Raw genomic sequence first — 19,108 nt, 5'->3', positions numbered from 1 at the left:
GATGTCTCAAAAATGTGAGGGGTTGATCCAGCCTCCCCTTGCTCCAAAATGAGCTGTTGCAATTTCTTCTTTAGGTACCTTCTAAGGCCTCATCTTTAGTTGTGTTCGGGTTAAAAACTGTGACAAGCTAATGCTTTTTACCTAGAAAATTATAAACATTACCAGATTTTTATAATTTTTATGCTGTAGAAAGATAACATTTTTTTTTACCAGAAGCAAAGAAAATGACAACTAAAATATTGATGTGGTATATAATCTGCTATGGCCAATATTGTGCATTTCAGAGTAACAATGCCTAAGAGGCTATTTCAGCATAAGTTTTTGCATCATGGTTTTGTTGTTGTTATCTAAGCAAGCTGAAATATGCTGTTTACAACTGAATCTTCTTGTAAAAAAATAAAGAGAGTAATTCTGCAATACCGCTAGGCACAAGAAAGAACAAACGTGCATTACACTTTGCTTTCAGACTAAGTTGGTGGTTTCATCCTAGACAGTGTCCAACCCTGTAAAATTTTTATTGGTTTTGAAATTCCTAAGAAAATCTTCAAAGCCCTTGGCACCATGCAAATCTGAACAAGTTTTTCAGAAGAAACACATTATTCCCCAGGTAATGTTCATTTATCTTTGATCTCCAGGTTTAAAGTACAAAACCCTGAAACTATTTCTTTCTGGGGGGAAAAATGACTTTGCTTTTTACAAAACCATCCATTAAGAACATGTATGAAATTCTTCATTTGCAGCTTTGTCTTAAATTTTAACATCCACATAAGAAAACAAGAGGCAGCTCTTTGAAAGACCTGTCAGAAACTCCCTAAACAGACAGACGTGTGTGTGTGTGTGTGTGTGTGTGTGTGTGTGTGTGTGTGTGTGTGTGTGTGTGGTCATACTGACAAACTGAGCTTACTCTGCTCTCCTTCTTACAACTGTGTTAGTGAGTGAAAGCTGCAAGCTAAACACCACACACACACACACACACACACACACACACACACACACTTTGGTAACATTGAAGTTCCTCTAAAGCTTCAATGACCCAAACACAGCCAAAGTTATGGTTTTGATTTTTAAAACTATAAATACCTGGAAATAAAAGTAAAAATGATCAACTCATCTTCAGTAACAGTTTTAAGCTAAAAAAAAAATGTATTAAAGCTATAAAGCTAAACCAGTTAACACACTTCAAATATTCACAGATGAGCGGCCTTCCTGACACTTGTAACAAATGTCAAAGAGGCTACTAACTGAAGATGGTCCTCTAAAAAAGAAAGAGGTAGACATAAACTGGGGAAGATGAGCACATTTTCTTATTATAGTAGTCACAATGAGGACTATTTAAAAGTGTTGAAGTGATGAGCACAGTTGCTATTTTAACTGGCACTCAGTGGAAATTCTTAATTTCGCGGCTCCACTGTGGGTTAGGATCCAAGTGGCAGATTTGCTCTTAACATTGCCATTGTTACCAGCTTATCCTCATCTGAGTCTTGTTTAAAGTCGAGTCTGTGGGGCGGCAGGTGCATCAGTGCACTTTAGGATTGCTTTTGCACGAATAGTGATTCAATTATGACACGTGCAGGACTCTGGTGTGGGAGATGCTCTTCTCCAAGGCATTCTCACTCCTCCTTGCAACAAAGCCTGTTAGCCACCAACAGTGAAGATCACCAGCCCTGATGCTCAGGGAAAAGTAAAGCCCACTCTCTCAGAAGAGGGAGGCATGGTCTCCAGGTCTTTCAATAGAAGGAGGTGAGGAGATATTGTTCTCTTTTTCTAAAAGGCTTCTGCTTTTAACTGGAAAACACGTCTACTGATAGATGAGGGAAGGGTAAAGGAGATACACAAAAGAAGCCTGTTTTCAAGATCAAGACCCCAAAACACTCAAGCATGCCCTCCTTCTGCCTTCTTCTAGTTTTTCAATGCAAATGCCCTGTCATTGAAGGGCATCAAAAAGACACAGAAAAGCTAGTTTTCTCGAAGGGAGTCTCACTGTGGATACAAACTACATCTAGGGTTTAAATGACCTCTCACATAATCACAACCTACAGTTCTTCCCAGCAACTGTTAGCTGAGCAGGGATATCAGCCCAAATCAGAACAAGAGCTCCTTAACAATACCATATAATTCTGGGCTTCTTTACTGCTGTTCCATGCAAGGTATATTGTTACAGTAATACTCCTAGCAAATTGGAACTCTATTTCATTTAGCAGTAGATGGCCAACACACACACACACACACACACACACACACACACACACACACACACACACACAAATGGTATTTTCTAAGTTCTTTGTTTTATAATGATTTGTCTGTGCATTTTATTTTTAATCTTATGGATCTTTTGCTTATATATTATGTTTTCTATCTTTATGGGTTTTCTGTGTATGTGAATGTCTTAGCATCTGTATGTGTTTCTTGTTCCTTTTCTTTGGCCCCCTCTTTTGTTTGCTTGGTTTGCCCTATTCTGGTTTGCTTTTATTTTATTATTATTTTATATGCCTGTTGGTTTATAATAAGAAAAAGCAATAAAGGGTATGGGTTTGAGTGGTTGGGGAAGTGAGGAGGATCTGGGAGGAGTTGAGGGGAGAAACATAATCAGAATATATTGTATAAAAGAAAATCTATTTTCAATTTTTTTAAAAAAGGCACAGAACCTTAAGACTAGCCAGAAAGTCTTTAAATTTTTTACATTTAGAGTCACTCAAGATTAAAATATCATCCAATTAAAAACAATTAGACCACCTTCTAATCCCTCATTTCCAGTTAATCAAATGTTGTATGTGGACTTTGATCACAGCACACAAACACAAATACAGGGAAAACTAAGTGTGTGAATACATGTACTTACTTGGTATTCAGAATTTACACGTAAGATTCTAAAACATATTTATTTTGGCCTATCACTGGACCCATAGTGCCACTCAGTGAATATACCCTTTATTTCTTCTGAATTATATACAATAGTACCAATATGACAATGCTCATTGGAATGCATATTAAATACCTTTATAAAGAAGGCTATGGTAGAACTTCTCATACAACCATTGAATCACATATGGGCATACAAAATGAACAGCTCACGGGACAAGTAAAATACAAGCCTCAATCAAACTCTTTTCTTTAGTTTCCATTTATTCCTCTTTGAATATTTTTCATTTATTCCTCTTTGAATATCAGAGTATTCTTCGTGAGTTAGAATGATTAAGAGATATGTATCTATACTGAAGCCAACGAAACTCAATAAGCTCAAATATTTCAACTTACCGAGGGTTTTCTCTTTCTTTTTGAATGAAAATAAAATGATTTAAAATGTGGGAATAGTGTTATTACAATGGCACTGGGATCATAGCAGAGTTCATTTTTTCCCTTATTTTAGTTCTACCAATGATAGGCAATTGGGCACAGTTTTTAATACTTTAGGCAACACACTTAAGATACTGTAAGTATTTAGCATAATACTTGAAGTTTAGTTGATGGATTTACAGTAATAATTTTTTCAAGTTTGGCATTCTTTAAAAATAATAGAGGAAATTCCCAACCGTTGTGCTTTAACAATGTCTCACTTACGCTTACTAATATGAGAGGCTCTGTGGCAGCTTAATTCCTTTGGTAATCTACCAAAGACTGGTGGTTAATAGTCATAGCTGAAAAACATTCTCAGGATGCCTTCAGAAGACTGAAGCAGGGACCTACAAACTACTTAAAACAAATCACAATGAGAATTTATTTAATGTACTCTGGGTGTATGATTTGACCCATATCAGAATCTAATGTAGAAATAAAAGCTTCTTCACAGAAAAGTTTTCTATGTCCTTTTACGGAATTGAAATTACATCGTCACAGACTTGTTTTTGAACAAACATGATCAAGGGGTATTGAAGAATGTTAAAATATGGCGTTAGCATCTTCTTTGGTCCCTTCTGAGAAAACATGGTTGTTCTTCCTTCTGAGGTACAGGGATCAAGCTAAGTCCCTGATACATACAAGGCAAATGCTCAGCCAGTACACTAATTTCCCATCACAATGGGATTTAATGTCAATGTCCATCAATACCAAACTGGCGTTTGAGCCATTCAGTAATGTCCCCACTGGCCAATATTGATAAAATTACATCAAGCAGCAACAAAAGAAAAATCACCCCATGAAATACACCCTGAGCCATAAGCTAAAGAATGCTGCTTCTAAAGATTGTGTTACTTCTCCTTGATAAATTTCATATTACCTAAAGTATATGTTCCCATAGATTTATGTTGCCAGTATAGGTGCAAGTTGGCTTGGTAAAATTAAGTACAGACATGGAATGGAGAGACCTTGTTTGGTATTCTCTATGTAGCTCATATAAATCTAGATTGTCAAAAGGGATTATGGAAATAGGAAATGTTAGAGCATCTCTCTTTATAGGCTAGGCACTTTGCTAATAGAGTAATCTCTTCTGAAGACCACAATATTCTTTCACATTTGTGTGATGCAGTGGTTCTCAACCCATGGCTTGTAACCCATGTGCAGGTCTAACTACTTTTTCATAGAAGTTGTATATCAGATAACCCGCATATCTGATATTTACATTATGATTCATAACAGTAGCAAAAAATACAGTTATTAAGTAGCAATGAAAATTTTATGGTTGGGGGTCACCACAACATTAGGAATTGTATTAAAGGGTCACAGCATTAGGATGTTTGACACTACTATAATGGTTCATTTATTCCAAAGCTGTCACAGAACTATGGGAGTGTACTTAGTACAATTGTCTCATATTTCAAATCATGACTTAGGTGAATTATTTTCTTAGGATCTGAGTTGATTTTTTTTTTCTAATCCATTCTACTGACCTCACATCATAATACCCATAAGGATTCACATCTATAAAATGCTAAATTCAGGCATTTTACCCCGAGGGGAGATGGATATTAATGCATTTTTTTTATTCCACGAAGTAGTTGTAATGTAAAAGCTGATTGCTTTAGTATTGACTACTGGTTCTGAAAATACATGACCACTCAAATAATCACAACCTACAGTTCTTCTGAGCAACTGTTAGCTGAGCAGGGAAAACAGCCCAAATCAGAACAAGAGCTCCTTAACAATACCATATAGTTCTGGGCTTCTTTATTGCTGTTCCATGCAAGGTATATTGTTATAGTAATATTCCTAGCAAGCTGGAACTCTATTTCAGTGTTTGAGTCCTGGTATCTAAAAATGATTTTTTTAAAGCACTGCTTTTTGAGATTAGACACAAACAAGGTCAACTTTCTGAATGTCTTTGCTCCTGACATGAGTCTGGCTTCTGGTTTTTCTACTTTCAGCTCAGCTCCAGTGCGGCCCAAGACACACACTCACAGAGGAGCTTCGGTACATACAACAGCAGTGAGCTGCTGCTGACATAGTCAGAACTCTTATTTTGTAGAGTATTTCTTTCGCTCTCTTGCTGATGCCATTATGAAAAATAGTGCTGGCACAGCCATACAGCCACTTGACACCCTTTCTTATTTATGTGGCTAACTTACTCTTGAAATTTTATTTTCAAAGAAGATATTAATGTTTTATGGAGGGACAACCTATACATAGAGTCTCTTATTGTGGGGTTTGTGAATTTAGTACACTGAAGTGTTTCATTAAATTAAAAACACAACTCCTAAAAACAAAAAGCTAGCAAAGATCAGAAAGTATTTGCACTTTTTAAAACTGAAAATGAAAAACATTTGTTTCTACTTACAATGAATTGCCAAATTAATGTTAACAGAGCTTTCTTGGGTGAACTTTCTGAGTCACTATAACTAGGCTATTATTAATTCCCAAGTGATTATTATGTATTGACTCATAATAAATAAAATCTTATTTCTTAACACATCAAGGTTTTCATGCTTCCAGTACATATTCTATAAAAGGACAAATATATGTCGCTTATTCTTTGTGTTCATTTTCATTTTCATTGTCTCTTGGAAATATCTTCTCCATAAGATTTAGGCTTATAATTTAGCTAATAAAATACACAAAACATTTCAAGACAAAATCTAAGGGCATCGAAACCAAGTCTATACGGCCATGCTTAACACCATCAAAATCTATCCATTTTCACCCCATGTACTATGCTGCTGATTACTTTTTAATCTAAGATGTACATTTCATAATGATGAATAGAGAGGATTTTATTACATGCAGTTGAATGAGCATTAAAAAAAGCCTTACCTATATGGGTGACATGTCATTTGTAATAAGAACGTATTTTAATATTGAGATGTAATGAAATTATAAATCGGTAGTAATCCACAGCATAATGAAAATTTTAAAGCTGGTTCAGTCTTCTAAGAACCAAAAGATACCTTTTTGAGATGTTTTAATCATCTTAAACATTTAAGCATTAAAATTTCACACTTGCTAATGAATACTTCCGATACTATGATAGAACAGTTTTAATTCAAACTTCTTTAAGAACATTTTTTTAAATTTCTTTACTTCTTTATTTTCTGTTTTGGAGATCAATCAAAAGGCCTTAGGCATGCTAGACAAGCATGCTACCTCTGAGCTACCTGATAGCCTGCAAAATATGCTCCAAATCACACCACTGCTCACATTAAATGTGCAGAGATTTCTGTAGGGCAATCAGTAATTTTAAATAGATAGATAGATAGATAGATAGATAGATAGATATAGATAGATAGATAGATAGATAGATAGATAGATAGATAGATAGATAGAGGGAGAGAAATTGTAAGTGAAAATTTAGCTTCTAAAAGTTAAATGTTGATACACTGAAACTTTTACTCAATATATTAATGCCAATTAAAATAAATTTCAAATTTATCTTAATTTTGAGCTCTAAAACAGTATATACTATGGGTTCTATTCAATATTAATATAGTCAACTATAGTTAAATGGAAATTTATATAAAATAAAAAACTGATGTGAAAAGACATAAAAACCACATTGTCCATTTTATATTTCAAAGAAATTTAAAACATCACAGCTTGTAGAACAAAGAGACTGACTCGGGGTTCATAGTTCAGAACATCCCTAAAGCATGTGCCTAACATGCTCAATGATATAAGTAAAGGTACTGACATGTTATAAAGTTACTTAATCCCAAAATACACCTACTGGTAGAAATAACAATCTTTTATCCAATCACTATGTTTCATGTCTTGAAACAATAGTGTGTTCTCATTTTTTCTCCATTTTGAAATACATCATCTACCTAAAATATCACTTATTAATTATGGTGAAATTCTCTATTTTAAAGGATAATTCCTTTATTATTATTAACATATTAATTCATAGTTTAAAACTCTGCAATCTAAAATATTTCCATTTAGATAATGGTGACAGGGTTGGGGATGTAGCTCAGTGGTAGAGCACTTGCCTAGCAAACGCGGGTTCGGTCCTCAGCTCCGGGAAAAAAAGACAAAATAGATAAATGGTGACATTTTGAAGGCAATATATATCAAGTCAGATTTTATTTGATTTCTTGAGAAAAGATGAAAGATAACTTCTGGGATTCCAATCCTGGTTAGTTTTCCTTTATTGGCAGAATACTTCTCTCATGCACTGACTGGTGTTTTCAGATATCTTTAATGGCAACATAAGCTAAGTGTACACCAGCTCAACCTTTCCCCGGGAATTCCATAGAATTAGAGAAAAGGGCACTTACCATGTTCCAGCCAGGATAGAGGTAGTCTGTACCCACAAATTCAAAGTAATGAGCGAATCCTTCCTTCAGCCATACATCTTCCCACCACACGGGAGTCACAAGGTCCCCAAACCACTGTTAGAACAGAATGGATGAGCATAAGAAAAAAAGTAGCATCCACTTTTTTAAAAAAGTAGTATTCATTTACCTGAAATCAAATGTGTTAGTCTGTGATGATCATAACTGGATGCCATTCCCAAATTAATTTTGTGATCTTAAAATGTGTTGGGGCAAGACTGTAGTGATTAAATAGGACTACTCAGATAACACTGGTAGTTTACAAATATGCTCAGTGAAGAACAAAAAAAATAGTAACCTTGAATCAAATCTGGTGACAACTGTCTTCAGAGATTGGAAGGCTTATTGTATATAAGAAGAAAAGATTTGTTTATTATGACATTACAGGGATAGGCTGGGATAGATGAATGGACATCAGAAGTAGCCAGTGTCTGCTGAAGATGCAGAAGACTCTGTATGGTGGTCCAGAAGTGCTACTTAGAATAGTAGTGAGCAGTCATCACGAAAATGAAATATCTTCCTCTGAAGCAGAGGAAAATCACAGCTCACATTGACTAAAGAACCAAACAAAGACTCTGAACTTCCTCCATACTACACTCTCCTGAAAATGAGGAATTGAGCCAATAAAACCTGATATGGCTCATGAAAAAGTTTTAAGTGATGTTTTGATTAAATAACAATAAATAAATAAAAATACACTAGTCTGAAATCTTTACTTTTTCTAAATTGTTATCAAAAATATATTACATGCCAGAAACAATCAAAAAGACTTGAAATTCAATGAAGAAAACCTAGATAGTGTTTATTCTCACACAGGTGACAATTATACATGGTACATAACTAAAAAATAACAGCGTAAATTCTAATCTTCCTAACATAACAGAGGGATGGAGCTGGGACTGCTTGTGATTATAGAACACAATCATTCTCTGAGCAGATGATAATTGGGCTGAAACTTTAATGATAAGGAGCCAGCCATGAGATAGTCTTGGGCGAGAGAATTCCAGACAGACAGCAGACATGAGTAACCCACAGTATAAGGAGTCTGTGTGGGAATATGTTCTCTGAGAAACAGGAGATATGGAAAGCTGGATTCTGACTGACCATGTGGACAGAAGAATCGAACAGTCCTGATAGACAAAGACATACCAGATCCTACTTCAAGAGTCATCATAAGGTAAGGACAGCTCAGGGGCCCAATCAAGTGTTCCAATGTTAATGATAAAGTATCATTTCCTTTAGGGGATCTCTAATTCAAATACTAATAAAATATAGCTCCAAATAGGGTAATGGCCACGCAGCCTCTATTTTGAATGTTTTACTGTGTCCAAAATACACATTTCTCTTTCAAATTGACAACCTGTCTTCAGCATTGTGACAACAAATAGGTGATCGGGATAATAGAGAGAACAAACGTGACAATCACAGTGAAATCGTGACAGGTGTTTCTCTTAGCTTCTGTCTCAGTTCTTTGTGGTAAGTGGCCTACAACCACTGAGCTACTAGAGGAAACTAACATATCACAGTGAATGTGGGGAATGCGGAGGCCTGAACAATAAATTATAGCACTATCACTGGGCCTCATCTCAACAGAATCACAGGTCTAATTTTTCACTTCTAGGAATATCCCAAAAGGAAATTACATTTGCCTCAGAATTGCAAGTCAAGGGAGAAGCCACTCTAGCACTGAGGAACCCCAGTTATACCTGCCATGGCCCCTCTGCAACCTGAGATCAGAAACATGTCTGACTCGGTGAGCACAAAAGGTACAACTCTCTCCCTGGTTCACTGCAAGAGGTAAATGATGCCATTAACAATGTCTGTCCTCAGTGATTTTCTTTTCAGCAACATCACAATTTAACAAGTGTTACAAAATATCAATCTACCACCTTCCACTAGTAAGGAAATTCATAAAATCAAAATGAAATTAATTTTTATCTTAGCTTCACTATGTTGTCCAATTTACATATTTGAATTTCTAAATATGCCAAGTTAAAAAAAAATATATCACTCTTTTGAGAACAAAGAGTCTTTTGCTGAGTTACTGAAAAACTTCCTATGTGTCTATGTGACAGGAAAGAAGAATTACAAACCGATTTTGGCAAAAGCAAATTTTAACACATACACAAAACTCAGCTGCATCTCTCCACAATGCAATACATCATTTTTCTCATTGCACTTACCATATGTACACACTAATAACCAAAGAAATGGAAGCATGGCTGATCAGCAGCTACACAGGAGCTCTGAAGGGGCAACCACTCCATCACATATTTCAACTAAACCCAGTGGCAGTTGCTGATGCGATACCATCAGTTTGTGTATGTGTGCTTACCTTATTGTCTGAGAAAAATGGCATGCCGTGCTTAGTAACTGCACAGTGATTTGTAGAGAACCTAGATGGGAGGATTGAAAACCTAGCTCCTCATCTAGATGTGTGAAGTCACCCCACATTCTAGACAGTTTCACATTATACTTACACCTGTTCCTTTTCTCGTACCTGGTGACATATTTCATGAACAATGACCATGGTGACATCCAGCAAATATGAAATAGACGAAACACTGGGGTCCAGCAGTATTCTTTGTTCCACGAAAATACTTAGTCCCCAGTTCTCCATAGCAGCATATGGGTGCTTAGGCACAGCTAAAAGATCTAGAAATAGAATAAAACAGTTCCAAAGGTTTTAATAACAACACCAAATTCTAAATTGCATAACTTAAAAAGTTCAGAAATCCTAATAAGAAGGAACACTTTCTCATTATTACTTTTTTTTTTAATTAAACACTCAGCCATGTCTACCTGACAGTAGAAATATAGGCTATCACTTTTGATACTGGTCATATTCATTCATCACAGTTCATTTTCAGGCTCAGCACTCCAGGTGGCTGGAAGTATCCACAACATTATTGATGGGCCCGTCCTAATAAGTCTCAGAAAGTCAAGGAAACCAAATGCACCAGGAACCCAGAGTCAAAGGCATTGTGCCTTCTAATGAAAACTTACTCAGCTCAGTGCAAGAGCGAGTATATTATCACTTTTATCTGAACTCTCTCTCAGAGAAAACACTTCATAGCGGTTTTTAAATGTGGTGTCATTTTTTTTCTAATTTCTTAAATGGTAGTGCATTCTTTGAACCTTTTAAAAGTAAAATGCTGCATTTAATCTTAGCGTATAGAGAAAACTAAGACAGTCAATGTAGTGTCAATTGGAGGATAGAGTGGACCCACGGGCTTCGGTCTGGACTTGCCACCATCAACCACAGATGTGACATCACTAAATCACTTAGTTTCTCAGGACCACAATTCCCTCACCTATAAAGTAAGGTTATTGGCCTTTTCTGTAAAGTGCCTTCCACCTCGAAAAACCCATGATTAGATGAGCGTATGCTTATTTTAAAAGGTCGTCCAGGTATTATCAACTTCTGATTACAGTGAGCAAAAGAAATTCATGTTTCACTTACTCCCTCTGCTCCAGACTCACAGCAATGGTAAATAAAATATTTAGAAAGAAAACTAATCCCCAGGCTCAGAAAAATAAACCTCTCAGTGGATCAGAAATGAAACCCAAATGCAAAGTGGTTATTACGTGAAGCTACGGACCTGCTGGTCTCTGGCTCCAAAAGCAGGCAGTAGCAGCTGGGAACTGGCTCTGGCAAGACACACTACAGCCAAAAGTACCCATGCCAGGTTGACTGATCGATGCCAAGGGCTGAGGTAAGGCATGCACACTCAGGAGAAGAGCAGAAAATAGCTGGTGCCCACTGCTTCCTGGAAGTGCTAGCAAGGGCCAAGAAGTATTTGAACACTGGCTCTTATACATTTGTTCTTAATCATAATGAACACCCACATTACAAAAATGGAAATTTGTCCCAGCATAATCCTTAGAGTAATGTATTCCAAGACTACCAATAACTTGTATGAGAATGTTCATTATAGTATTGTTTCTAAAAGTGAAGAGAGGAAATTAAATGCCTTTTCACCAAGATAATACACAAAGAAGCTATGAAAGCATTTCATAAAGGAATATTACATAGCAATTAAAATAAGTGATCTCTCCACTGGTTTCTACTGTTAGAGGTGTCAACACAGACAATCCAAGAAACATAATAACGAAGAAAGAAGGTATAAAATGACCCCTGTAATCATTAGAAATAATCAAAATAATATTGCGTAGTGTTTATGTATTTTCACACATGTAGATCACAGAGACAGAGTAGTAGAAAATACCAATGCAAACACACAGTAAGTAATAGTAAAGACACTAACTTCAGTATCATGTTTGCTACTGAGGAGAAAAAAGGGACTATAGGACAGCCACATGACGAATTAATGTCTTTGTGTCAATGTTTTAAAGCTAGTGGTGGGTACATTGAAATTAGCATAATATTCTTCATCCCCTTATGTATGCTTAAATATTTCACGACAAATAATTGAATAGAATAGTCAACAGTCTTAGCATACTATTGATTTTTATTTATTTCTGACTTCAGCAAATATCTTTTCAGCATCAGTGCTGTTCTGAAATCTGAAATATGTATTAAAGTAAGTCAAATATATCCAATTCCTCTACACTTTAAACTAATAATGAAGGCATGACAACTATAACACAGAAAAATAGAATATTTTAAAGTGCCATGAGAGAAGATAAAAATATCTGTTTGGAAAATTCTTGGAAAACAAAAAAGTTATTTATCAGGCTTCAAACAGTGACTAGGATTTCAGCCAGCTTGTAGGGTAGCCTGTTCATTCCTAGAATTTTAATTAACCAAAAGAAGTCACCTGTGCACCTATGTATACAGCAAATAGTTATGGAGCATCACATTTATGAAAGTATTGTTTTATTATTTATTGTATTTTCATTTACTTTCTTATTATTTATTGTATTACTGTTCAGGAAAACCCCTTAATGTCTGCATAGTGGTGCTTATGTATGGAGAAGTTCAGCTAACAAGTAATAAGTGAAAGAAAGAAATGTAGTGATTAATACACGCTAGGACATATATCCCGGTATGAAAGTTACAGGATGAATAAGTGTGGGAGGCATGGGCAAAGCAAGCCTCTCTACTGCAGTCACCTTAGCCTGTCATGTGTGTGGTGGTATTCTAATTGTACTAAAATGTGATTTTGATTGTATGTTAATAAATAAAGTTGCCCGGGGGTCAGAGCTATTAGAGCCATAGACCGAGTGTGGCGGTGGTGGCACACGCCTTTAATCCCATAGATCTCTGTGTGTTCAGGGATACAGCCAGCATTGGAGACATATGCCTTTAAGACCTAGGGGGCTGCACATTCAGACAGTGACAAGGCAGTCACGTGTTTGGGTTTACAACCAATGAGAAGGCAGAACAAAATACTATAAAAAAAACAAACAGACAAGATATAGCTCTTTTTCAGGAAGCTGGGACAGCAGGAGGAAGGGTGCGATTTTAGCTCTGAGCTCTGACCTCTCAGCTTTCTCTTTTACATTGTTTCTGTGTTTCTTATTTAATAAGACTGTTGGATACATCTACACATGTGAGCAATATTAGAGGCTAGCTTATTTGAAGACCTGTACAGGTGTGTCCTGAAGGAGGCTAAAAAAGACGGCAACACTCAGGTGGGGAATTAACAAATACTTTGGACAAACAGAAAAGAGGCTGGTGTGTCTATATACCCTATAAAAGGCAAGCTATAGACGACAGAACTAGTACATAGGGAAAGTGTCTAACAGGTGAACTCACTCACTTTACATAATGGAAGATACTGCCTACGAATGAATAAACTAGGCAATAGGCCCACAATGTGTCAGCTTGGCCTGTCATTAGTAGATGGCAACAGTAATAGCTGGCCCCTTTCCCCAACAAATCCTGTTGCAATGAAGAACCAAATCTGAATTCTGTAGACCTTCGCGAGCAAGGAGGAGGCGGGTCCTCACAGCTGAGTGAGCAGAGCACACCTGGGTCTGGATGGGCCAAATGACATGGAGAGAAAAGTGCAAACATATGATCCAGGTATGTCATGTAGAAGTCTACAATCAAAGGTAATGCTCAGTGAGGGGCAGTTTACAGATTGCTAATTCCTAACAAACAGTATAAATACAGATAACACTTGGGGAAAGCAATTACCACACAAATGTAAGGACCTGTGTTCCATGTGCTTTTAATCTACCCCTAGTAGGTGGAGACAGGTGTGTTCCTGATACCTGCTGGCCAACCAGCCCAGCCCAATCAGTGACCTCCAGATCACAGTGAGAAACTATCTCAAAAGACAAGCTGAATAATTTCTGAGAAGTAATGCCCAAAGTAGTAGACCCCTGGCCTGAACATGCCCTGACAAATAGCAACATGAGTATTCACACACACACACACACACACACACACACACACACACACACACACACACAAATAAAAGCAAAAGTTAAAAATAATAAAAAGCAGATATGATGAGGGGGCACTTGCCAGCTGGTACCAAAGTTTTTAGACATTGATGGCTTATGGTTTTACATTGCATCCAGAAGTATGGAGGCACAGAAATCTGGACAATAGTATCATGGGTAAACCAAGCAAGGACTCAACAAATAGGGCATAAAGTGACTGATGGGCAGGATTTAGCATGGTGAGATTAGTAATAACTGGCAGGTTCTTAGGTACAGACATGGGAAAACATTAGATCTGGGAAAAAATCTTCATGGGTAACAGAGGAGGATAAAAGAAACAGAAAGTAAAAGATGCCAGATTTGGTACCACACATACAACAGTCTTTGTTACAACATGTTGGCGAATTGGTCAAATAAATTTGGAAAGGACTACTGCCATAACCATTCATAAATTGAGAAATCTCTGAGGATAGTCTTATATTTAAGAATATCTGCATCATACATAGAAAGACTTGTGCATACAAATTCTCACAAAAGCTTAATTTCCAGTACCTGAAAATGCAGCATAATCCAAGTACCCAACAACAGGCGAACAGGAAATTGTAGCAAACAACAAAGTGTAGTGGGTAGCCATTCCAGCTTTGATCTGGAAGTTTCAACCCCCATTGTCGGTAACTGTCACGCCTACAAGGTGGGGCCAAGAGAGGACCCTGAAGACCCGAGATCGGATGCACCAGCTCTCTTGGTTCCTAGACCCTGGACACTGGAGGTAGACTGAGCAGAGTTCTCCAGAGAACACTGCCAGACCCTGTTACCTACCCCTTCACTTGTGAGTTACCCCACAAAATAAACCTCCCTTTTAACTATGTGGAGTTGCCTTAATGATTTCACCAATAACAAAGTGCTACTCACTGGCAACCAAAATAAATGAATTCTTGCAACAGCATACAGCATGAGTGAGTCCCAAAATAACATATTCAGTTTTTAAAAATTAAAGAAATGTATACTGTATGATTAACATTGTTTATGTAAAATTCCTAGAAATTCAAAATAATCTAAGTGATAAAGATCAGTGAATGGCTGGGACAAATATGGGAGCTGCTGCTGCACAGCACTAGGAATCATTTTGGAATCAGAGTGTTCATTAGGGTGATGGGCGTGTATTTCTTAAAGTACCAAGTTGTACACAATATATACCCATTTGTTTTACCTCAGTGAAACTACTTTGTAAAGAGTGTTAGTTAACTGAAGCAGTATTCTGCTTATTTGAGGCATATAATGCTCACTTACACTGAATTAAGTTATTTTAATTTTGCAAAGTAATGCAACTGTATCCGTTAAAATATGCATCCATTACTTTTTAATGTGCCTTGAAAACAAGAAAACTCACATTTCAGAATATAATTTACTTAAAAATTCAAAGAAAGTCCCAGATAAAATTATACATATGGCTCTTCCAAATCATAACTATCATCCAGAAAACTATAGCTAGGCAGAAGGGGAGAAAAATAACATAATACTAATGAATGTGGTGGCCTAAATTAACATAGAAGTCTATCTCTGCTTGCTCCCCTCCTCCTCACACTGATGAAGTTATGATGCCTCTACCACCCCAGCACAAGGCTGAAATGGCTCAGACAGAAGCCACAAAATCTCAGACATGCTCTTTAACTTTGCTTTATTCTGGCATTTCTGAGAATTGCATGGTTGGTCCATCCATAACAGCAGGAAGCCTGTATTTTCCTCTCAATCCTCAGATTGACTTTTTTGTTGCCACTTTGTTTGGGTTTGTTTTGTTTTTTGTGTATTTGTTTGTTTTCTTACTTTCTTGTCATTGTGACTTTGGAAAAATAAAGTTCTCAGAATCTCCACTTGTAGTTTCCTGTGCAAGATGTTTGTGTACTTGAATTTCGTTGTGGTCTCACCCAAACTCTGCTCATTTTAAGTGTCATTATACCCCATCCCAAACTCGTCTGTGACAAGGCAAGGTTTCCAGTAGTGGGGCGGGGACACCAACACAGCCACAAAACCTTCAACCTACCAACTGTCCTGCCTGCAAGACATGCTGGGGCAATGGTGGTAAAGAACTATTGAGAGCTTCCAACCAGTGACTGATATAACTTGAGGTCCATGCCACAGTGAGGGAGCCCATGCCTGACATTACCTGGATGGTCAGAAACCAGAAGTTGCATAGCTCAGAGACTTAGGGCTAGAATGAAACATGAAGAAAGGAAAAGTCAATGAAATGATTACTAATGATATTCTTCTACACTCATAGATTGGTGCCTAGCCCAATCATTATTAGAGAGAGAGGTTTCCTCTCACAGCTGTTGGAAGCAATACAGAGACCCACAGCCAAACATTAAGTGGAGCTCAGGGAACCCCAGGAGAGTGGGGCAGGAGGGATTGTAAGAGATGGAGGGGTGGAGGACACCGGGAGAATATGGCCCACATAATCAACTAAGCTAGGCTCACAGGGACTCACAGAGACTCAATTGACAACCAGGGAGCCTGCATGGTTCTGATCTAGGTCTTCTGCATATATTTTAGGGCTGTTTAACTTGAAGTTTTGGTGGGACTCCTAACAGTGGGAGTGGGGTACCTTTGACCCTTTTGCCTGCTCTTAGGACTCTTTTCTTCCTACTAGGTTGCCTCCTTCAGCCTTGATACATTGTTCATAGTCTTACGGCATCTTGTTATTCTGTGTCCAGTTGCTATCCCTGGGGGGCCTGCTCTTTTCTGAAGGGAAAGAGAGAAGCAGTTGATGTGGGGGAGAGGGGAAGTAGAAAGAACTTACAGGAATAGAGGAAGGCGAAACTGCCATTAGGATGTATTATATGAGAGAAGAACAAATAAAAAGAAAAAAATTTCCCCAGCCATGGTATTGAGAGGAGAATAATTTAGAAGTGATTAACTCATGAAGACTCTGCCCTCATGAATAGATTAGTCACAAGTGTGTCACTTTTTTTGACATTGTGGTACATGGCACTGTCATCTACAAAGTTCACGCTCCAGACCAATTTAAAACAAGAAATTGGAAAGGAACATTCATGTTCTAAATATGGCTTTGTCTTAGTTGATTATGTGGGCCATACATCCATAGCTATCCTAGGGTGCATGTGTCCCATGAGCCACAGATTGGGGACTTGGCTCTGCCTTTTAAGGAGCTTGAGTGGTCAAATGTTCCCATTCTATGACTTCTGTTCTGTGATGACGCTCTGTCTGCTCTGGAAGATCAAGAATCAAGATTCAGAATCAAGGTGTGGTCTTAGGATCAGAGCCCAGCCCTCAGCAAACACCAAACACAGCAGTACCTTAGCATGTGTGTTCTAGCCTCTAGAACTGTGAGAAACAGATTTCTGGTATGACACAGGAATTATGTTACAGCATCACAATCAGAAGAAGACACTTAGCCTATTCCTCCGCTCTTCTCATCTACCCTAATGTCACGCATCAGTACCCACATGTGCAAACAACTGTTACAATGTCTAGATGAAAATGTCTGAAGTGTTCTAAACTGGCTGTTGCTTGTTAGACCCCAAACATATCTATGGTTTCTTAAATAGCCCCATCCCACTTTTTTAAATGCTGGTTAAAACTTTTAAGAAAACCTAGATATTTCTTTTGCACTCTGGGGAAAGTCAGTCACTGTGAAACATTATTCTACAACCCTGATAAGACCATCTAGTGGGAAACTGCCATCACATAGAAAGACACAAAAAAGCCATCAAATGGAGTCTGCCCATGGACATCAACAGCAAATAACTCTCCAGCATTAGCGGCAGCATTATGATTTACCTTTCTGATACACTACCATGTTAGCTAGAAATAGACTCTAGTATACTCTGCATTATTAAATAACCACTACCAAAAGGAAATGCGTGGGTCATCAGACCTCTCTCTCCCTGCTCCCACAATCAGACTCTGAGCCCTCAGCTTCTCAGAGATAGTGAGTAAAGAATAAGATGCCCAGACTTGAGTTCCTCATAGTTCTCCCTCCAGTATGAGAGCAAATGCCCCAGCAGTTCAGAAACGCTGCTGTGTTTTTAGGCACACACTCCCTACTCTAAGAGTAAAAAGAGAATGGATGCTGACTGATGTATGACTTCAGATATTATCAGTTATTCTTCTCTTTCATGACATTTTCCCTTTTGTCTAAGCAATTGTCTCTGTAGCCTTGATTCTTTCACTGCCAATATTTCTTATCTGCCAATGTCCGGCTTCTAGTCAGACACACCCAAACTCACCAGTTCATTTTGATTTTGCATCAATTTCTTTACACATATTTGTTAAGAGAGTAAGATAATCCCTAACAAGTTCAGTTTTCCTCTATCCCAGACTTCAGCTTTTAAACTGAAAAGGAGAAAAGGATAGGAGAAATGGCTTAGCAGTTGAGACCATGTACCACTCTTGCAAAGGACCCAAGTTTGGTTCCCAGAAGCCATGTGATGTGATCGAGAATCACCTGTTATCCTAGCTACAGGAGGCTCTGACAGCTCTAGTCTCCATGGACATCTGTGCACATGCGGACACACACACACACACATACACACACACACACACACACACGCATGCACGCACGCACGCACGCACACACAAATAAACATATAAATAAAAGTAATAGATCTTGTTTTAAAAAAGATAAAGTTCTTAGAAGGTAGGAAAGAAATATTGAGGCCTGAAAGACATCTCAGTAAGTAAAGGCACTTGCCACAACACCTGATGACCAGCAGTCTATTCCTTAGAACTCACACGGTAAAGGAACAGACTCACAAAAGTTGTTACTGACCTTCACAGGTATGCTATTGTACTTTAGCACCCACAAACATACATTTGCACATAAACCAAATCAATAAAAAGAAAAGAAAGGAAGGGAGGGAGGGAGGGAGGGAGGGAGGGAGGAGGGAGGGAGGAAGGAAGGAAGGAAGGAAGGAAGGAAGGAAGGAAGGAAGGAAGGAAGGAAGGAAGGAAGGAAGGAAATGGAAAAAAGGACAGGAAAAAATGACCTATGGCTAATGTTCACAAAAATTATTTTCAAACAGATGAATAGT

General features: G+C 37.7%; 1 protein-coding gene across 2 annotated transcripts in view; it reads right to left on the bottom strand.

Annotated features, from left to right (window-relative positions):
• Positions 1-19,108, bottom strand: part of Trhde (thyrotropin releasing hormone degrading enzyme) — a 402,871-nt gene that overhangs the window by 182,649 nt on the left and 201,114 nt on the right. For both annotated transcript variants that reach the window (XM_028877977.2, XM_028877978.2), the window contains 2 exons: positions 10,201-10,355; positions 7,644-7,757 (listed from right to left, as the gene is read on the bottom strand). In XM_028877977.2, the coding sequence (XP_028733810.1) occupies positions 7,644-7,757; positions 10,201-10,355 (269 nt within the window). The remainder of the gene's footprint in view (positions 1-7,643; positions 7,758-10,200; positions 10,356-19,108) is intronic.

The sequence above is a fragment of the Peromyscus leucopus genome, chromosome 18, assembly GCF_004664715.2.
Source record: "Peromyscus leucopus breed LL Stock chromosome 18, UCI_PerLeu_2.1, whole genome shotgun sequence".
In the NCBI taxonomy this organism is placed as follows: Eukaryota; Metazoa; Chordata; class Mammalia; order Rodentia; family Cricetidae; genus Peromyscus; species Peromyscus leucopus.
The sequence above is the reverse complement of the archived record's forward strand: the minus strand, read 5'-3'. Positions and strand labels throughout refer to the sequence as shown.